The 22,662-nt window shown below is 42.5% G+C and overlaps 1 protein-coding gene across 3 annotated transcripts in view; it reads left to right on the top strand.

Moving 5' to 3' along the window:
• The first annotated feature begins 11,908 nt into the window (after positions 1-11,908).
• pemt (phosphatidylethanolamine N-methyltransferase) overlaps positions 11,909-22,662 on the top strand; it is a 182,889-nt gene continuing 172,135 nt past the window's right edge. The window contains exons 1-2 of one of the 3 annotated variants that reach the window (XM_058995992.1): positions 11,909-12,193; positions 13,345-13,452. In XM_058995992.1, the coding sequence (XP_058851975.1) occupies positions 12,113-12,193; positions 13,345-13,452 (189 nt within the window). In that variant the 5' untranslated portion in view covers positions 11,909-12,112. The remainder of the gene's footprint in view (positions 12,194-13,344; positions 13,453-22,662) is intronic. The other 2 variants (XM_058995994.1, XM_058995993.1) reach the window with 2 other exon arrangements.

The following is a 22,662-nucleotide window of genomic DNA, read 5'->3' as shown; positions in this document are numbered from 1 at the left end:
CATTTTGTACATCCATTAGCTGCATGGGTCTCAACTGTGAAGGTTTAAAAGAAACATGTGTTTTAGCACACATGTATTTTCATTTTAAACCATGATATCTGGTACTACTTTCGGTTAAAGGAAGCTCTCCATTTCTGTGCCACTCTTAGGAAATGTGTTACACTTCCTGGGTCGTTTCACCTCAGCAGTGTCTTCTGGCTGAAAGGACGTCAGTCAATAGGGGAAGCAGCTGATTAGTCATTGACAGGAAAGAAACCATTGAGAACAATTTCATCCTCCAGGTAAAATTACCCACGAAGTGCAAGTGTCTAAAGGCATGCCTTGCAAACCAAAATTTATTTATCCCAGTTTAGTACCAGATATCATGTTACTCACTTCACTTCTGGGCCTGATACAGCAAATAGTGTTCTCAATTTGATTAGAGGAAGCCACCAAACACTTAGACACAGTATATAGTGTGACATTGTGTTCCATAGCAACAAGAACTTCCAAACAAAAACTTTATGATGACAGTTATATGCTTTATTTAAAGAAAATAATAAGTTCATATAAGGTTCTTTTTACAAATTTACAATAAGTTTTGAAGTGACTGAATGTAGCTTTCATTGATTACAGAAGCAGACACATATGCAGTATCCATGAACAGTGACAGTTGATCTATTCTGCAGTCTACTCCCCAACATGTTTTAGTGCGTTAATGATGTTTTCATGGGATTGTCCTGAACCAGCTAGCAAATAAAGTTAAACCTCACAGTTAATGTCACCACCATGCCTCTACAAACAGGAACTATTTGCAAGATAGATTTTAATTAAGCCTTTTCAGTATCTCCTCTCAATTTTGATGATGCTCAGATTTTCCTCTCCTTCCCCACCTCTGACTCCACCATCCCCTCCCGTATCTCTACCTGTCTGTCTGCTATCTCCTCCTGGATGCACTCGCATCACCTCAAACTCAACCTCTCTAAATCTGACCTCCTGTTCTTTCCCCCCTCCCCCTCCTCTGATCTCTATCTCCGTTCCTCTGGAATCTACCATACTCTCTCCCTCCTCCTCAGCGAAGAACCTCTGAGTCACCCTGGACCCCTGCCTCTCTTATTCCCAGCACATCTCCATTCTGGCACGCACTTGCCGATTCTTCCTGAGCAACATACGAAGAATCCGACCCTTCCTCACCAACTATGCAACCCAGCTCCTGGTCCAGGCCCTGGTACTCTCCCGCCTAGATTACTGCAACTCCCTCCTGGCTGGCTTCCTTGCGTTCGCCACCCATCCACTCCAGCTGATCCAGAACACCGCTGCTCGCCTGGTGTTCTCTCTGCCTAGCTTCTTCCACGCAACTCCACTGCTCCGCTCACTCCACTGGCTCCCGATCACCGCTCGCATCCAGTTCAAGACTCTTGTACTAGCCTACAGGTGCCTTGACCAGACTGCACCTAGCTACCTCCAGACCCTCATCTCTCCCTACACCCCCACTCGATCTCTCCGCTCCGCCTGCACTAGAAGACTGGCTCTACCTCCTCTACATTCCCCTGCCTCCAGAGCCCGCTCCTTCTCCACCCTCGCTCCGCAGTGGTGGAATGACCTTCCTACAGATGTCAGGACTACCCAGTCCCTGACCACCTTCCGGCGCCTCCTCAAGACTCACTTCAGACAGCACCTGTGGAACTCCTCTTTTTTTTCCCTCTGGACACTTATCACTCTTCCTTAAATGCACTTTACTTGCTCTTATCTGCCCCCTATTTTACTGCATCTAATCCTGTACTTTAGAGTACTGTAATCTGTCAAGTGTTATTTAATCTGTAGTATTTTATATTTAATTATATCCTGATGTAACTGTCACTGACACTGTTATCTGCTCTGTTATTTAATCGTATTTTGTCATACTTGTACTTGCTAGAACCAAAGTCATTGTATTTATCTTGCTCTTAATTGTATTATTACTTGTACTGTGATTCTTGAAATGTATTTTTGTTTACAACTGTAAGTTGCCCTTGATAAGGACATCTGCTAAGAAATAAATAATAATAATAATAATTTGTCTTGTTTCTTATCTTCAGTCTCGAGAAGGGAGTTTGTATTTTGCAGATGTGCAATCAAGATTGTTTTTATCCAGAATTAATGACTTATTTTTTCCATCTTTGCTTGAATCAAAGAACAGCATCTTTATACATCTTGCACATTTAATAAAGAGTCCAATATAGACCCACTATATTCAGATGTGCAGTGAGCCCCACCTAACTCAAAACTGATTCACATATGAACATAAAAACTTTGTTTTTTACTGACGAGAGGAGGCCATTCAGCCCATCTTTGCTCGTCCGCTTCCTAGCAGTTGATTGATCTCAAAACTTTTTAAAATTAAAGGATCTCAGTGATTCGGCAGTGTGCCAGGATAGGGCGAGTGGTGGTGCAATTATAAAAACAAACACAGTCCAACAACAAAAGTAAACTAAAGAACAGGTTTATTGTTTAAAAACACATACTAAACCAGAGTGACTGCAGGCATGGCAATGACAGGCTATGAGTCTTCTCCTGAACAACCATTCGTGGTTTTGGGTTTTCTTCTCCTCTCTGCAGTGTTCCTTCTTAATCTGAACAACAGCTCTCCATCTCCTCCTTTGTTTCAAGAAGCATCCAGGAGTAGAGCAACACGCTCCCTTCTGTACAGCAAACCCTCCTGACTCATCAGAGGCAACAACAACATGGCACAGAAACCCTGGGTAACCTATTCCATATCCTCACCATCCTCTGGTCCTGGTTTCTGTGTTGCACTTAAAGTATTGGTTGGGGTTATCTATGTCAACTCATTGACTTCAACCAAGTCCCCTCTGATTCCTTTTTATTCTAGACTAAAATATATTCAGTTGTTTCAGTCTGTGTGTACTGTGTACTGCGTAATGTGCACTGTGCACTGTGCAATGTGTAATATGCACTGTCTGCTGTGTACTCTATACTGTGTACTGTGCACTGTGTAATGTGTAATATGCACTGTGTACTGTGTACTCTATACTGTGTACTGTGCACTGTGTAATGTGTACTGTGTACCATGTAATGTGTACTGTGCACTGTGTACTGTGTAATATGCACTGTCTGCTGTGTACTCTATACTGTGTACTGTGCACTGTGTAATGTGTACTGTGTACCGTGTAATGTGCACTGTGCACTGTGCAATGTGTAATATGCACTGTGTACTGTGTACTCTATACTGTGTACTGTGCACTGTGTAATGTGTAATATGCACTGTGTACTGTGTACTCTATACTGTGTACTGTGCACTGTGTAATGTGTACTGTGTACCGTGTAATGTGCACTGTGCACTGTGCAATGTGTAATATGCACTGTCTGCTGTGTACTCTATACTGTGTACTGTGCACTGTGTAATGTGTAATATGCACTGTGTACTGTGTACTCTATACTGTGTACTGTGCACTGTGTAATGTGTACTGTGCACTGTGTAATGTGTAATATGCACTGTGTACTGTGTACTCTATACTGTGTACTGTGCACTGTGTAATGTGTACTGTGCACTGTGTACTGTGTAATATGCACTGTCTGCTGTGTACTCTATACTGTGTACTGTGCACTGTGTAATGTGTACTGTGTACCGTGTAATGTGCACTGTGCACTGTGCAATGTGTAATATGCACTGTCTGCTGTGTACTCTATACTGTGTACTGTGCACTGTGTAATGTGTAATATGCACTGTGTACTGTGTACTCTATACTGTGTACTGTGCACTGTGTAATGTGTACTGTGTACCGTGTAATGTGTACTGTGCACTGTGTACTGTGCACTGTGTAATGTGTAATGTGTAATATACACTGTTGAATGTGCACTGCGTACTGCGTACTGTGTAATGTGTACTGTGCACTGTGTACTGTGCACTGTGCACTGTGTAATGTGTAATGTGTAATATACACTGTTGAATGTGCACTGCGTACGGTGCACTGTGTAATGTGTACTGGGTACTGTGTAATGTGCACTGTGCACTGTCATGTGTACTGTGTAATGTGTACTGTGCAATGTGTACTATGTACTGTGTAGTGTGTACTGTGCACTGTGTAATGTGTAATGTGTAATGTGTTCTGTGTACTGTGTACTGTGCACTGTGCACTGTGTACTGTGTACTGTGTTATGTGTAATGTGTACTGCGTAATGTGTACTGTGCAATGTGTACTGTGCACTGTGCACAAATGACCCAGGAAGTGCAAGTTTAACAGATTTCTTAAGACTGGCATAGAAATGGAGAGCTTCCTTTAACTGAAAGTAGTACCAGATATACATGTGTGCTATCACATGTGTTTGTTTCAAAACTGCACATTTGAGACCCGTGTAGCTAATGGAGGAGCAAAATGCATTTATGACATTATTTTGTTGACATTAATGATAGACTACCTTACCTATAATTAGAAAGTCCAAGACTAGTGCTAATTAGGATCTGTGAATCAGCTACACAAGAAACTGTACATACTAATTTATTGATTTCTGTAGCATTGGTTTTTGTAGTACACCATGGTCTATTAACATGATCAGCCCCTGATTTAACCATGATTAACCATGATTAACCATTCAGTACTTGGCAAATGGTGCTCCAGCAACTTCAGACCATGAAATTGGTCAGTTGTCTGAGCAGGACAGCTCCTTACTCTTTCTTTGATCACCACAGCATGCTGATTCATAATCCTAATCACATTAACTTTATTCCATCAGTTAAGTCATCAAACGATTCTGGAAGCCTTCTTCTTCTCCATTAAAAAAAAATAGTTTTGATGGAAAGGGCAATTAAAGATGAGCTGTGCAGTCTAAAGGTTATACAGTAAGCACACAATACCAGCCAGTGATTACCTCCCACAGACAGGCTTTTTTAAAAAGGAGCATTTCAAATACACTGTCTCTCATTAAGGATATATCAAAAGATTCTTCTGTTTTTGAAAGCATCTAAAATCATCTTCCCCTTTAGCAGTGGTTTCCGTGCCAATGAAGTAATCACATACTGTAGACCCAGACTGTTTTGTTTTATGTAATAATTGTGTTGTTCTTATATAAACACTTAAATAATTCCAATAAGATTGCACTGTGATATTCCAGTTCATTTCTGATTCAGCTGAGAATGATCTAATTAAGAAACTACAACAGTCTACCAAATTGGCAGGTGTTTTGAGTCAGTTAAAAACATGTTTTCAGTAAAAGGATGAACTATAAAATATGTTATTTTTAATATAAATGATTTACCAACCAACCAATTGAACGCGATGACTCAAGAAGAATTAGGGAGAACTTAATTAAAGTTTTTTTAAATCACGGGACGTAGTTGAAAATTGAGATATTTGGGTAGGAGACTCTTCTTCACACAGAGAGTGGTGAGGGGATGGAATGGGCTACCTAGTCATGTTACTGAAGGAGACTCTTCTTCACACAGTGAGTGGTGAGGGGATGGAATGGGTTACCTAGTCATGTTGCTGAAGGAGACTCTTCTTCACACAGAGTGGTGAGGGGATGGAATGGGTTACATAGTCATGTTACTGAAGGAGACTCTTCTTTACACAGAGAGCGGTGAGGGGATGGAATGGGTTACCTAGTCATGTTGAAGGAGACACTTCTTCATACAGAGAGTGGTGAGGGGATGGAATGGGTTACCTAGTCATGTTGCTGAAGGAGACTCTTCTTCACACAGAGTGGTGAGGGGAAGGAATGGGTTACCTAGTCATGTTGCTGAAGGAGACTCTTCTTCACACAGAGTGGTGAGGGGATGGAATGGGTTACCTAGTCATGTTGAAGGAGACACTTCTTCATACAGAGAGTGGTGAGGGGATGGAATGGGTTACCTAGTCATGTTGCTGAAGGAGACTCTTCTTCACAGAGAGTGGTGAGGGGATGGAATGGGTTACCTAGTCATGTTGTTGAAGGAGACACTTCTTCACAGAGAGTGGGGAGGGTATGGAATGGGTTACCTAGTCATGTTGCTGAAGGAGACTCTTCTTCATACATAGAGTGGTGAGGGTATGGGGAATGGGTTACCTAGTCATGTTACTGAAGGAGACTCTTCTTCACACAGAGAGTGGTGAGGGGATGGAATGGGTTAACTAGTCATGTTGTTGAAGGAGACACTTCTTCACAGAGAGTGGGGAGGGTATGGAATGGGTTACCTAGTCATGTTGCTGAAGGAGACTCTTCTTCACACAGAGCGGTGAGGGGATGGAATGGGTTACCTAGTCATTTTGCTGAAGGAGACTCTTCTTCACACAGAGTGGTGAGGGGATGGAATGGGTTACCTAGTCATGTTGTTGAAGGAGACACTTCTTCACAGAGAGTGGGGAGGGTATGGAATGGGTTACCTAGTCATGTTGCTGAAGGAGACTCTTCTTCATACATAGAGTGGTGAGGGTATGGAATGGGTTACCTAGTCATGTTACTGAAGGAGACTCTTCTTCACACAGAGAGTGGTGAGGGGATGGAATGGGTTAACTAGTCATGTTGTTGAAGGAGACACTTCTTCACAGAGAGTGGGGAGGGTATGGAATGGGTTACCTAGTCATGTTGATGAAGGAGACTCTTCTTCACAGAGAGTGGGGAGGGTATGGAATGGGTTACCTAGTCATGTTGATGAAGGAGACACTTATTCACACAGAGAGTGGGGAGGGTATGGAATGGGTTACCTGTCATGTTGATGCAGAAACACTTGGATCTGTTAAGACCCGTCTTGGCGTAGTTTTGAGATCAATCAGCTACTAGCAATCAGACAAGCATAGCTGAACCGAATGGCCTCCTCTTGTTCATAAATGTTCTTATGTTCTTAATATTTAGATTGAAAGAAAGTACAAAAAGATAGTACTAGGGTATTATATTAAGGGTAGTCACTGTTGCAGTTGAGACTGAAGATAATGTTTCAAGTCCTGTAAAAAAAAAAACACTGTAATTGGTATTATTAAGTGCATTGCAGGTTAATTGGCTTCACACGACTGCAGAGATGTAGCCTTTGAGAAGCAACTGGAGCTCAGTTAAAGCTGCCTGACTAATTGAAGACAGCTCTGCATCAGAAGCGCTCTGAAGTATACATTTGGAATCAACTGAGTTTACAACCCATGGGGCAGCTTTGAGAGAATCGAGAGACATTCATGTAGTCCCATGACTCAAAGTCTCTTTTTTTTGCGCATATAGATTACCTTAGCATGCTATCTGTGTATGTAGCAGTTTATAAGATCAACATGTAGTTGTTCACACACGGCAAAGCATGATTTAATATAATATATTCACAACACAGATAGTACCGAAAGCTTGTTATATAAAAATTAGCTGTCAGGAACTGCTGATAGTTCTTTTTGAGTTGCCTTTTTTTTTGGGGGGGGGGGGGGGGGGGGCATTTGTTGTAGCTATTTTTATTTAGGTACAGTGCTGGTCACACAGGAAGGCAGATACTGCAGCACATACAACTATAACAAGGAATAAAGCCTACTGCTTTCTACACCTTTATTGTTAGCCAACAGAAAATAAACAGCTCGCGGTTTGAGGCTGGGAGATGCTGTTCTCATGAGACAGGTGCATTCTGTGCAGGATATCTATCTATTATCCTTCTGTGTACAACTGCTCCTGACATTCACATCAAACCATTTTTTTCCTTTTTTTAAGCAACCAGCTGCATCCCCTAGTGACCGACATAAGACCAAACATGGATCTTCATAAAATATAAAATGATACTAATGCCTCAGCTTGCAAACAGTTGTTTAACTTTTTTAACGTACAATATATATATATATATATATATATATATATATATATATATATATATATATATATATATATATATATATATATATATATATATGTAATTATTAATTGTTTGATATAACATGTGCTTCATTCAATACTCCTTGTAAGAGACTTTGAATGGGATTGTATATCCCCTGTGTATTACCTCTACAATTGCAACAGGGGAAGGGACGAATACAACGCATTTATTTGGTGTTTCAAGATAGATACAGTTAGGCTTGTTGTAATAGTCTACCATGCAACTGAATATTGTACCACTCCTGGCAGTCATCACCCAGAACAATCCTTTTATGGGTAAAGAAGAGAACACATTCTCTACCGAGTTCAGCATTGTTAGCAAATGAATCATATTTATGTTACCACTGAACTTGAGAGGCATATTGCTCATTAAAATCCTTAGCCGCAGCGCTTCAGCAGAAACATTTCGATCAGAAAACTGCAAAGCTGCAGGCTGCAGCAGCTCAGCCTAGATTCTGTGCTGTGAATGACACACACAAGCAAGATAAATCATGTTACTTTCATTTTAGATTAAAAACTACTTTTGTTTTTACAGTTTTATTGTAGCGTGCACGGGGGAAGGCAGCAGTAGGGCTGGTAGGTGACGTAATCACACACAAAGACATGAGCCCGATATACACTCCTTGCAAAGAAGCCGGCACTTTTGTACAGCGGTATCGGCGCTATGCTTCAGTGCGAGAGATCCTGAGGGTTCGCGCCCGCTCTCCGCCTGTGTGTGGATTGCCTCGCTCTGTGTGATACAGCTGCCTGCGGGAACCGAGATCGCTACAATATGATGTGCTTGAATAAAACTTTTGAGTTGTATCCGATAGTTTGTCTTTCATTTTAATATCGATGATGTTTAAATGCACCGTGATAATGACTGCAGTCAGCGGTTGTAGGTATGAGTATAACTGCGGCGGTTCGAGTATTAAAGTAGTGTTAAACGTACATTGTGTGTGTGTGTGTGTGTGTGTGTGTGTTGGGTATGGCAAGCCAAATGATGATTTAAAGATATCTCTAAATCATTTCAAGATATCTCAAATTGAATTACAGATATCTTTAATTGTGCAGTTTTTAAGGTATCTAAAATTAATTTTAAGATATCTGTAAATTGATTGGAGATATCTCTAAATCATTTTAAGATATCTCAAAATAATTTCCTGTTCATTTAGAGATATCTTTAGATCGTTTTAATATATCTTGAAATAACTTCCTTTTCATTTAGAGACAGGCCTATCTCTGAATGGACAGAAAGTCAATGCAAAGCATAGAGTATTTTCACAGGAAGTCATTTCAAGATATCTTGCAATGACTTCCTGTTCATTTGAAGATATCTTTAAATGATTTAGAGATATCTTTAAATGAACAGGAAGTTATTTGAAGATATCTTCAAATGATTTTAAGATATCTCTAAATAACTTCCGGTTAATTTAGAGATATCAGATCATTTAGCGATATCTCTAAATAACTTCCGGTTCATTTAGAGATATCAGATCATTTAGCGATATCTCTAAATAACTTCCGGTTAATTTAGAGATATCAGATCATTTAGCGATATCTCTAAATAACTTCCTGTTCATTTAGAGATATCTCTAAATCATTTGAAGATATCAAATGATTTAGAGTCACATAAATCAGAGCAAGACAAAGCATGTTGTGATAATTATTTCTAATATTGATCAACTGTGTAATTTATTGTGGACACTAATGTGAATTTTTGCCTTCAAATTCATGTGCAGCAATGGTCATTTGAATATTCAGATAGTTTCTTCGAACTTAATACAATAAATAATTACTCCATGCTGCTGTTTTCACGTCTCACTGCTAAAGTCTTCTCTCGTTGATCAACCAATGAGTATTGACACAAAGCGAAATAGGCAGAGATTTGTGACGCATGCCAAAATGTAATCTAATCTGAATGAAAGCTTGGCCAATCAACATGCAGTGATTGTACTGACTTTAATGGTGGCCAATAGCAGCTAAGAGACAGAGAAGCTTTATTAGGAAACATAATGCGAGCAGCATGAACTGTGCTGAATGAAAGCACATTTGAGAAATTTTGCGCCAGTGAGAATAAATGGAATGCATGTGCGTTGGATGTAAAGCAGATGAAATAAGTCCCAGTACCCAGTACTGACATTAAAATAAGACCCGGTACAGAGTACTGGCAGAATTTCACCCCTGTATGTATAATATATTTACCATATATGTTGTGAATTTAACATACAAGTATAAACATTGTCACATACAAGAAAAAATTCAACATATAAGGCAGACATGTTGTATTTTATATGTTGACTCATATATGACTAATTAATTTTAGTCTTACCTGGACATGGTATGACGTTTGCATGGTTGTCATATATACATACTGGTACAATGGATCCAATATGGGTTTGTATACCAAGTGTACAAATACTTACTGGAGCCACAATAAGGATAGGAATAAATAACATGGAACTTCAAATAGCACATAAAAAACACAATGAACAAATGTAAATTACTTTGTGAATTTTTAATGAGTATACAGTATACTTGCAGTGGTTTAAATAGACTATGTATTTAGCATTATTTCATTAACATTTGTTTTGAAATGCATCACTGCAAACTGGTCACCTTTATCAAAAAGTAATGTATATTTTCATTCTATGTGCTGACATATGAGAGGCAATACAGTCAGAAGACTGCTTTACAGTGAAAACAAAACACAAGTAGAATTTTTGAAATTATGTTTTTAGTTGGATATTATTTTTTTAAAAAGCTACATACGTTGTAACTATTAAAAGTATAAACTATTAAAATCCTTGTTTAGGAAACTTAAAATAATAATATTTAATTGTATAATATATCATAAATATAATTTATTTATTTTTTAAAAAAAAGAGGACTCCGCTGTCATGATAAATTACCCAAATTTCCACAGCTATGTAAATTGTGTGTGTTGCATTTGAAAATAAATGTATTCCTGATAAGTAAAAGTGCACTTCCTAATAAGGAAAGATGCAGTTACTATGTCAAGATTAACTGATTCTCTGGAAGTCTTATCACAAAATATATGTAAATATGGGGGGACACTGGGTGGCGGTGGTTTGGGGATGAGGGCGGGTTGGGGGGCGGGGGGTGCTCCTCTGTTGTGACCCTCCCTGCTTTTACAGTGTTCAAGCACACACCTTTGGGCTCTGCAATAATAAACTGCCTGAGCAATAATGAACTGCCTGTCTTTTCTTTCTCTGCTGCCAATTACATCAGTGTGATTGCTTCTGCAGTCCTTGTAAGGGCTATATCTATATACCCCTGTCTCATCACAATACTTACATAGTTCACATGAGTTTGCTTGTATAAGGCACATATGCAAACAGTACTGTCTTGTATAAGTGAAATGATAAGAAACTGGTTCATATGAGTTTGCTTGTATGAAACATATAAGGACAGGTATAAATTTCACATAAGTGAAACTATGAGAACCTTGACAGAATAAACTGTTGTGCATATGTGATTTATATAAGTATGCTTATATGAAACATACATGCATTTTAATATGTACCCTTCATATGAAAGTGGCCATAATCAGAGGTAAAACATATACTTTTCATTGAACAGATCTCATATAGAGCATACTGTGGTATACATATACAAATTATATATATTTCTTTCCATATGGGTATAGCCTAGTACATAACTGGAAAAACCAAGATGCCAAGTTTATACATTATTAACATTAGTTAATAATTTGCAGCAGTTTTGTAAATGGTGTTTCTTTCTAGTGTGAATACTACTACGACTACTACGACTACGACTACGACTACGACTACTACTACTACGACTACTAATAATAATAATAATAATGCATCACGTATCATAACGTTGTAATAGTGTTGCCTTAAATGCGTGTAATAAAGTTTGATGTTAAGCGTGACTCTCTAGTAGAGAATGTGCAATAACAATACATAACTGATAATTCCCCTTTGAACCTGCAACATTTCGCTTACACTTTCAACAGATGCCACATTGTTAAACCAAATGTAAAGTGTTTCACCTTAAAATCTGTAAATGTTTATTTGACGCATTGAAAGACGTGCAATGTATCATGGGAGTTGGATGCCAGTTGTACAATTTACTAGTAATACCGAATGGACTACAATATCCACAGGACTTTGAGTTTGAACATACGTAAACAGAGTGAGTTGTAAAGTACTCTGTCTTGACTTCAAACCTGTAAGACATTTTGCATGAAGAAGCGGTTGAGAACCCTGAAGATACATTGTGTAAAAACAAACGTTTATACGTTGAAAAGGCTTGTATTTTCTTGTTTAAAAATCGAACGCTACAGCACGAATCGTGTTAAATGAACAGTGCTTCCGCCTTTCTGCAACAGACGTCACAGTTGGATTGCTGTGGAGGACTAAATAACGTGGATTATAATAAGGTACACGTGTACATATTTATTTGTGTATCTGTTGTTTAGGTCCTCAGTTTTTACAGTACGGTATTTGGGTCGATGTTGTTTGTGTAGTGGTAGAATGATGTTCGTGTTCAATTAACAGATGGTTTGAGAGAAAAATCTACTAAGCCCTGTTATTAAAAATGAAATGCGCCCCTGTCCTCACAATCAAAGCCAGAACCCCGTTGCTGTCACAGTAGATGGTTTACACGCAGACGCGCTCTGAATGATTCACAGGGCACTGATTAAGGATAAATAAGAGCGTGCTGGGAACTTAGCAACGCATAGCACTTGTTAGGGCACCGATGCTAATACAATGGTCATTTACAGTGAAGGGGCTTAAGTACCTGTGGCTGTTCGTGGACCTAAAACATTCAGTATATATTTCAAATGGTATATGTTTAGTACTTGTTGCAGTGTTTTTATTATTACAAAACAAGCAGGTGTACTATATACATATATGTTGCTGCTAGTATTGGGAAATATGCAATGTATTATAATGCAGAAGGAATGTATGGAAACTAGCATTTTAACATCCAGAGGACCGGATTTAGAATAATGGTGCAGCTTTGTAAATACATTCAGCAGATGTTGAATCTGAGGATCAACGGAAGCAGTAGAGTATGTCACTTTTTTTTAATTGTGTGTCACAGGCCAGCTGTAAGATCCCATGCCCACCTCTATTCTACAGACATCCCTTATGGATGGTCCCTAATCCGTACCTTAGTTTCCCAACTGTATGACATCACAGTAGCCTAGTGTCATATATCTCAACAGAACAGAGCCCACGAATATTGTATAAAGACTGAGAGTTTATTGGATTATGGATGAAATCTTTAATTTGCATTTGCAGTATTAATGGAGCAGAATGCCAGTAAGGTATAGGCTCTGTTCAAAGGTCTGCAGACAAACAGTATGTGCTGTGTCCACTAGCCCTGATGCTTAACGCTGCCACCTAGCGATATCCAAGAGAAATACATTGGTTGTATAGTTTGTATTATTGATTGTACTACATATACACAGTACAATTATGATACCTGGAATTGGTGTAACAACAGTGTATTCAGACCCTATGGATATACAGTATGTTAACTTATATTGTACTAGTTATCTACATTTACGCTTTTGTTTTACAGATAGACACTTCAGTGATGGCAGATGTGTTTCACTACATTGATTTGACAGATGCGCATTTTTGCGCAGCTGTTCTTGTAATTATTTTCAACCCCATTTTCTGGAATGTTGTAAGTAGCACCTCTCTTTTAGAGTTTGATAAGTTCATACAGCTTAAATGTCTTGCTTTCCACATATTTGTATATTTCTTACCTTTATTGCTGCCACAGGAATTAGGAAAAAACTATGGGCAAATATGGAATTTGGTTTTAAATGGAGATGCTAAGAAATAAAAGGATGTCTGCTGAGAAATAAATACATAAATAAATAAATAAATAATAATAATAATAATAATAATAATAATAATAATAATAATAATACAATAAACTTCCATTAATTGCAACTTCCCCCCAAGTTAGTAGTTCTTTCTCTCTGACACTTTTGCTCGTCTGATTTCTGCTTGTTGGCTTTTTAGAATAAAGCCATTTCATGGTTCTCTTCTATAATAGAGAGTGGGATGAATTACAGACTGAGGACAGAGTCAAGGAGACACTTGTTCACACTGGGGTAGGGAATGGGTTACCTAGTCATGTTGTTGAAGGAGACACTTCATCACACAGAGAGTGGTGAGGGGATGGAATGGGTTACCTAGTCATGTTGTTGAAGGAGACACTTCTTCACACAGAGAGTGGTGAGGGTATGCAATGGGCTACCTAGTCATGTTGAACACAGAGAGTGATGAGGGGATGGAATGGGCTACCTAGTCATGTTGCTGAAGGAGACTCTTCTTCACACAGAGAGTGATGAGGGGATGGAATGGGCTACCTAGTCATGTTGCTGAAGGAGACTCTTCTTCACACAGAGAGTGGTGAGGGGATGGAATGGGCTACCTGAATCATTTGGGATCCTTTAAAGAGTAAGCTACTAGGAACCAGATGAGCACTGATGGACAGTGGGAATTTTCTTATGCTCTTGTGTTCAGGATTCTACTCTCATAACAGAATGAAACTAACTTTATAAACACTTTTCAACACTTGCGCAAACACTGATGTTTAACCAGCTATTGAGGAGAAAGCAATTGTGCCCCAGCATCCAAACAGCAAGGTACAGCATACCACACAGCAAGGTACAGCATACCACATAGCAAGGGACAGTAAGGTACAGCATACCACACAGCAAGGTACAGCATACCACATAGCAAGGGACAGTAAGGTACAGCATACCACACAGCAAGGTACAGCATACCACACAGCAAGGTACAGTAAGGTACAACAAGGTACAGCATACCACACAGCAAGGTACAGTAAGGTACACCAAGGTACAGCATACCACACAGCAAGGTACAGCATACCACACAGCAAGGTACAGCATACCACACAGCAAGGGACAGTAAGGTACAGCATACCACACAGCAAGGTACAGCATACCACACAGCAAGATACAGTAAGGTACAGCATACCACACAGCAAGGTACAGCAAACCACACAGCAAGATATAACAAGGTACAGCATACCACAAAGCAAGGTACAGCATACCATACAGCAAGATACAGTAAGGTACAGCATACCACACAGCAAGGTACAGCAAACCACACAGCAAGATATAACAAGGTACAGCATACCACAAAGCAAGATACAGTAAGGTACAGCATACCACACAGCAAGATACAGTAAGGTACAGCATACCACACAGCAAGGTACAGCATACCACACAGCAAGATATAACAAGGTACAGCATACCACAAAGCAAGGTACAGCATACCACACAGCAAGATACAGTAAGGTACAGCATACCACACAGCAAGGTACAACAAGGTACAGCATACCATACAGCAAGGTACAGCATACCACAAAGCAAGATATAACAAGGTACAGCATACCACACAGCAAGATATAACAAGGTACAGCATACCACAAAGCAAGGTACAGCATACCACACAGCAAGATACAGTAAGGTACAGCATACCACACAGCAAGGTACAACAAGGTACAGCATACCATACAGCAAGGTACAGCATACCACAAAGCAAGATATAACAAGGTACAGCATACCACACAGCAAGGTACAACATACCACACAGCAAGGTACAGTAAGGTAAAGCATACCACACAGCAAGGTACAACAAGGTACAGCATACCATACAGCAAGGTACAGCATACCATACAGCAAGATATAACAAGGTACAGCATACCACACAGCAAGATATAACAAGGTACAGCATACCACAAAGCAAGGTACAGCATACCACACAGCAAGATACAGTAAGGTACAGCATACCACACAGCAAGGTACAACAAGGTACAGCATACCATACAGCAAGGTACAGCATACCACACAGCAAGATATAACAAGGTATAGCATACCACACAGCAAGGTACAACATACCACACAGCAAGGTACAGTAAGGTAAAGCATACCACACAGCAAGGTACAACAAGGTACAGCATACCATACAGCAAGGTACAGCATACCACACAGCAAGATATAACAAGGTACAGCATACCACACAGCAAGGTACAGCATACCACACAGCAAGATATAACAAGGTACAGCATACCACACAGCAAGATATAACAAGGTACAGCATACCACACAGCAAGGTACAGCATACCACACAGCAAGGTACAGCATACCACATAGCAAGATATAACAAGGTACAGCATACCACACAGCTAGATATAACAAGGTACAGCATACCACACAGCTAGATATAACAAGCTACAGCATACCACACAGCAAGGTACAGGAGGAATCTCTCGCGCTTCATTAACCTCAATCTGCTCCTGATATGGTTGAGAGTTCCAGTAAAGAGCCAGCAGACTGTACTGTAGTGCTGCCTTCATACAATACACATCCAATATTAATGTGAACACTCATCACAGAGTCCAGACTGCCATTGTTTGCTTGTCAAAGCAATGCTTGGAGGTTTTAGAATTGATAACGAATTCCAAGGTTTGTTTGATTACGTGAGTAGTTGGCTTTGATTGTGCAAGTTATACTGAATGACAGTGTCATTTTCATAACAAGGGCAATATGCATTTGAGTGATGCAGGCGGAGAATGGTGTTATTTCTTTGCTTTAATGCCATTATTGTTGTATAACTCCTTATAATTGCCATTACTTCTAAACCTCTCCTTTCAGTCAGACTGGGTCCTCATGGAGCTAGATAATGGAACTAATAATGGATAATGGAGTTTCTGACTTCAGTCTCCTCTTCAGCAAGTGAAATGCATGTTCAACCGGATTTAAATCAGGAGATTGACTTGGCCAGTCTAAAACTTTCCACTTTTTTCCCCTGATGAACTCCTTGGTTGTGTTGGCAGTGTGTTTTGGGTAATTGTCCTCTTGCATTGTGAAGCACCGCCTAATGAGTCTGGTGGCATTTTCTTGTACATTGGTAGCCAAGATGCTTCTGTACACTTCTGAAGTCATTCTGCTGCTGCCATCATTCGTTACATCATCAATAAAGATGAGTGAGCCCGTTCCAGAGGCAGCCATGCATGCCCATGCCATGACACTACGTCCACCACGCTTCACAGATGAGGTGGTATGCTTTGGATCATCTGCAGTTCCTTTTTTTCTACACACTTTTGCCTTCCCATCACTTTGATAAATGTTAATCTTCGTCTCATCTGTCCATAAAACTCTGTTCCAAAACTCTACTGGCTCATCTCTGTACTTTTTAGCAAATTCTAATCTGGCCTTTCTGTTTTTGGTGCTGATCAGAGGTTTGCATCTTGCAGTGTAACCTTTGTAATTCTGCTGCCGAAGTCTTCTGCAAACAGTAGACTGTGACACTTTCACCCCAGCTTTCTGGAGGTTGTTGGTAATTTCACTGACACTTATTTTAGGGTTGTTTTTCACAGCTCTGGTCATTTTTCTGTCATCAGCTGCTGTTGTTTTCCTTGGCCGACCTGGTCGTTGCCGATTGCTGAAGACACCAGTGGTTTCTTTCTTTTTCAGGACATTCCAAACTGTTGATTTGGCTATGCCCAACTTTTGTGCTATGGTTTTAATTGAGTTCCTCTTTTCTTTTAGCATCCAAATCGCTTGCTTTTCTTTCATAGACAGCTCCCTAGTCTTCATGTTGGATTATGCTTACTGACACCAAACGCAGACTCCAAAGGCAAAAGCAAAGGATAGAACTGAGACTACACATTCACAGCTCTTTTATGTGTGAACAATCAATGCAACAGGAAACACCTATGAGCCAAATGTCCCAATACTTATGCTCACATAAAATAGGGGGGATGGAACTCTGAAAGTGCTGTTATTCTTAGTTGGTAAAACACATATGTGTTAAAACAGCCAGAAATAAAAGGTGACATTCTGTACTTTTGCCTCATATTCATCTTTTAATCTTATTTTCATATTGCTTGAGTGTACAGCAAAAATAGCAATTTTGACTTCACTGTCCCAATACTTATGGAGGGCACTGTAGGTCTCAGATGTCCAGTTATTGTAAACATGTATTTGTATTTAAAGCATGATATCTGGTACTACACTTAGTTGTGTTTGGTATGCATGCTTTGAGAGAGTGCACTTCCTTGGTCACGTGGAGTGTGAAGTTGTCTCCACCTCTTCAGTAGCTTCTTACTGTACCTGTCAATAGCCAACCAGCTGCCTCCTCTGTTCACTGTCAAGCTGTCAGCCAGTAGCAGTCTATGACCCAGAACACACTTCTAAGGTGACCCAGGAGGTTTAAGTATAACATAATTGCTGTGAAAAAGACAAGAGATAATTGAAACTTCCTTTAACCTAAAGTAGTCAAATATATAACACTTGAAAATGAAAATACAAGTTTGCTATAAAGTGTTGTTTTATTTTTTTATTTTTGTTCAAAACTGCACTTTGTACAAAACAGGTAAAATGTATGCATTATTTTGTTAGCTTGAATTACTATAAGGTGTTGTCTTTATAAGACATGAATGCTTATATGTATAGTTATAGGCTTTGAAGTCTATAGTAGAGATGGGCCCTGTGTGTCTGATCATCACTTTATGGGTTTCGAGAGTTCAAGCTTTTCATTTATCTTAACAACCTGTTCTGTTCAGTGTGTTCTGAGGGGAGTTTCTGGAAGAGGTTAGCTGTAACATATCAACTGTTGTTTTTTTTTTTTGTGTAAATCCTTTTTGCATCTCATGTAAAAAAACAGACATTTTTGTTATGCATGAGAGACAGGCTTTGCACTGATCTAAGCTACCCTTTTACCTTAAAAGAACCTGAACCAAAAAACTCTCTAACATTCGATAACATCTTATGTTTTGAAATGTGGAGAATGTGTTGTTTGGCCTTGATTCTATAACACAATCCAAACATTATTTTATTACATGTTGTTTTGTAGTTGAGTATTTTTAAATGTGATTTTATAAAGAACTCGTATGAAACTTACAGACCATGCTTATGCTTGGTATTCACTGCAGTGCAACTCCTTTATAACTCTGGAAGGCAGACCGTATCTCTCTCCGCTCTCTTCACTCTCTTCGTTCTCTCCTCTCTCCGCTCTCTCTGCTCTCTCTGCTCTCTCTGCTCTCTCCTCTCTCTCTGCTCTCTCCGCTCTCTTCGCTCTCTCTGCTCTCTCCTCTCTCTCCACTCTCTCTGCTCTCTCCTCTCTCTCTGCTCTCTCCTCTCTCTCCGCTCTCTCCGCTCTCTTTCTCTCTCCGCTCTCTTTCTCTCTCCGCTCTCTCGTCTCTCTCCGCTCTCTCCTCTCTCTCCTCTCTCTCCTCTCTCTCTGCTCTCTCCGCTCTCTTCGCTCTCTCTGCTCTCTCCTCTCTCTCCACTCTCTCTGCTCTCTCCTCTCTCTCCGCTCTCTCCGCTCTCTTTCTCTCTCCGCTCTCTCGTCTCTCTCCGCTCTCTCCTCTCTCTCCTCTCTCTCCGCTCTCTCTGCTCTCTCCTCTCTCTCCGCTCTCTCGTCTCTCTCCGCTCTCTCCTCTCTCCCCTCTCCGCTCTCTCCTCTCTCCCCTCTCCGCTCTCTCCTCTCTCTCCTCTCTCTCCGCTCTCTCTGCTCTCTCCTCTCTCTCCGCTCTCTTCACTCTCTTCGTTCTCTTCGCTCTCTCCGCTCTCTTCGCTCTCTCCGCTCTCTCCGCTCTCTCCGCTCTCTCCTCTCTCTCCTCTCTCTCCGCTCTCTCTGCTCTCTCCTCTCTCTCCGCTCTCTTCACTCTCTCCTCTCTCTTCGCTCTCTTCGCTCTCTTCGCTCTCTTCGCTCTCTTCGCTCTCTTCGTTCTCTCCTCTCTCCTCTCTCTTCGCTCTCTTCGCTCTCTTCGCTCTCTTCGCTCTCTTCGCTCTCTTCGTTCTCTCCTCTCTCCTCTCTCTTCGCTCTCTTCGTTCTCTCCTCTCTCCGCTCTCTTCGCTCTCTTCGCTCTCTTCGCTCTCTTCGCTCTCTCCGCTCTCTCCTCTCTCTTCGCTCTCTTCGCTCTCTCCTCTCTCTCCGCTCTCTTCGCTCTCTCCTCTCTCTCCGCTCTCTTCGTTCTCTCCGCTCTCTCCGCTCTCTCCTCTCTCTTCGCTCTCTTCGTTCTCTCCTCTCTCTCCTCTCTCTCCTCTCTCTCCGCTCTCTCTGCTCTCTCCTCTCTCTCCGCTCTCTCGTCTCTCTCCGCTCTCTCCTCTCTCCCCTCTCCGCTCTCTCCTCTCTCCCCTCTCCGCTCTCTCCTCTCTCTCCTCTCTCTCCGCTCTCTCTGCTCTCTCCTCTCTCTCCGCTCTCTTCACTCTCTTCGTTCTCTTCGCTCTCTCCGCTCTCTTCGCTCTCTCCGCTCTCTCCGCTCTCTCCGCTCTCTCCTCTCTCTCCTCTCTCTCCGCTCTCTCTGCTCTCTCCTCTCTCTCCGCTCTCTTCACTCTCTCCTCTCTCTTCGCTCTCTTCGCTCTCTTCGCTCTCTTCGTTCTCTCCTCTCTCCTCTCTCTTCGCTCTCTTCGTTCTCTCCTCTCTCCGCTCTCTTCGCTCTCTTCGCTCTCTTCGCTCTCTTCGCTCTCTCCGCTCTCTCCTCTCTCTTCGCTCTCTTCGCTCTCTCCTCTCTCTCCGCTCTCTTCGTTCTCTTCGCTCTCTCCGCTCTCTCCTCTCTCTTCGCTCTCTTCGCTCTCTCCTCTCTCTCCGCTCTCTTCGCTCTCTCCTCTCTCTCCGCTCTCTTCGTTCTCTCCGCTCTCTCCGCTCTCTCCTCTCTCTCCGCTCTCTCCGCTCTCTCCTCTCTCTTCGCTCTCTTCGTTCTCTCCTCTCTCCCCTCTCCCCTCTCCGCTCTCTTCGCTCTCTTCGCTCTCTTCGTTCTCTCCGTTCTCTTCGCTCTCTCCTCTCTCTCCCCTCTCCGCTCTCTTCGCTCTCTTCGCTCTCTCCTCTCTCTCCTCTCTCTTCGCTCTCTTCGCTCTCTTCGCTCTCTTCGCTCTCTCCGCTCTCTCCTCTCTCTTCGCTCTCTTCGTTCTCTCCGCTCTCTTCGCTCTCTTCGTTCTCTCCTCTCTCCGCTCTCTCCTCTCTCTTCGCTCTCTTCGCTCTCTCCTCTCTCTCCGCTCTCTTCGCTCTCTCCTCTCTCTCCTCTCTCTTCGCTCTCTCCTCTCTCTCCGCTCTCTTCGTTCTCTTCGCTCTCTCCGCTCTCTCCTCTCTCTCCTCTCTCCGCTCTCTCTGCTCTCTCCTCTCTCTTCGCTCTCTTCGCTCTCTTCGCTCTCTTCGCTCTCTCCTCTCTCTCCGCTCTCTTCACTCTCTTCGTTCTCTCCGCTCTCTCCTCTCTCTCCGCTCTCTTCACTCTCTTCGTTCTCTCCTCTCTCTCCGCTCTCTTCGCTCTCTCCGCTCTCTCCTCTCTCTTCGCTCTCTTCGTTCTCTCCTCTCTCTTCGCTCTCTCCGTTCTCTTCGCTCTCTCCTCTCTCTTCGCTCTCTCTGCTCTCTCCTCTCTCCCCTCTCCCCTCTCCGCTCTCTTCGCTCTCTCCTCTCTCTCCTCTCTCTTCGCTCTCTTCGTTCTCTCCGCTCTCTTCACTCTCTTCGTTCTCTCCGCTCTCTCTGCTCTCTCCTCTCTCTCCGCTCTCTTCGCTCTCTCCTCTCTCTCCGCTCTCTTCACTCTCTTCGTTCTCTCCGCTCTCTCCTCTCTCTCCGCTCTCTTCACTCTCTTCGTTCTCTCCTCTCTCTCCGCTCTCTTCGCTCTCTCCGCTCTCTCCTCTCTCTTCGCTCTCTTCGTTCTCTCCTCTCTCTTCGCTCTCTCCGTTCTCTTCGCTCTCTCCTCTCTCTTCGCTCTCTCTGCTCTCTCCTCTCTCCCCTCTCCCCTCTCCGCTCTCTTCGCTCTCTCCGCTCTCTCCTCTCTCTTCGCTCTCTTCGTTCTCTCCTCTCTCTTCGCTCTCTTCGTTCTCTCCGCTCTCTCTGCTCTCTCCTCTCTCTCCGCTCTCTTCGCTCTCTCCTCTCTCTCCGCTCTCTTCACTCTCTTCGTTCTCTCCGCTCTCTCCTCTCTCTCCGCTCTCTTCACTCTCTTCGTTCTCTCCTCTCTCTCCGCTCTCTTCGCTCTCTCCGCTCTCTCCTCTCTCTTCGCTCTCTTCGTTCTCTCCGTTCTCTTCGCTCTCTCCTCTCTCTTCGCTCTCTCTGCTCTCTCCTCTCTCCCCTCTCCCCTCTCCGCTCTCTTCGCTCTCTCCGCTCTCTCCTCTCTCTTCGCTCTCTTCGTTCTCTCCTCTCTCTTCGCTCTCTTCGTTCTCTCCTCTCTCTTCACTCTCTTCGTTCTCTCCGCTCTCTCCTCTCTCTCCGCTCTCTTCACTCTCTTCGTTCTCTCCTCTCTCTCCGCTCTCTTCGCTCTCTCCGCTCTCTCCTCTCTCTTCGCTCTCTTCGTTCTCTCCTCTCTCTTCGCTCTCTCCGTTCTCTTCGCTCTCTCCTCTCTCTTCGCTCTCTCTGCTCTCTCCTCTCTCCCCTCTCCCCTCTCCGCTCTCTCCTCTCTCTCCGCTCTCTCCTCTCTCTCCGCTCTCTTCGCTCTCTCCTCTCTCTCCGCTCTCTTCGCTCTCTCCTCTCTCTCCTCTCTCTTCGCTCTCTCCTCTCTCTCCGCTCTCTTCGTTCTCTTCGCTCTCTTCGCTCTCTCCGTTCTCTTCGCTCTCTCCTCTCTCTTCGCTCTCTCTGCTCTCTCCTCTCTCCCCTCTCCCCTCTCCGCTCTCTCCTCTCTCTCCGCTCTCTCCTCTCTCTCCGCTCTCTTCGCTCTCTCCTCTCTCTCCGCTCTCTTCGCTCTCTCCTCTCTCTCCTCTCTCTTCGCTCTCTCCTCTCTCTCCGCTCTCTTCGTTCTCTTCGCTCTCTCCGCTCTCTCCTCTCTCTCCGCTCTCTTCGCTCTCTCCTCTCTCTCCTCTCTCTTCGCTCTCTCCTCTCTCTCCGCTCTCTTCGTTCTCTTCGCTCTCTCCGCTCT

The sequence above is a fragment of the Acipenser ruthenus genome, chromosome 22 (genome assembly GCF_902713425.1).
Source record: "Acipenser ruthenus chromosome 22, fAciRut3.2 maternal haplotype, whole genome shotgun sequence".
NCBI classification, from domain to species: domain Eukaryota; kingdom Metazoa; phylum Chordata; class Actinopteri; order Acipenseriformes; family Acipenseridae; genus Acipenser; species Acipenser ruthenus.
This window is presented reverse-complemented; position numbering and strand designations above follow the sequence as displayed.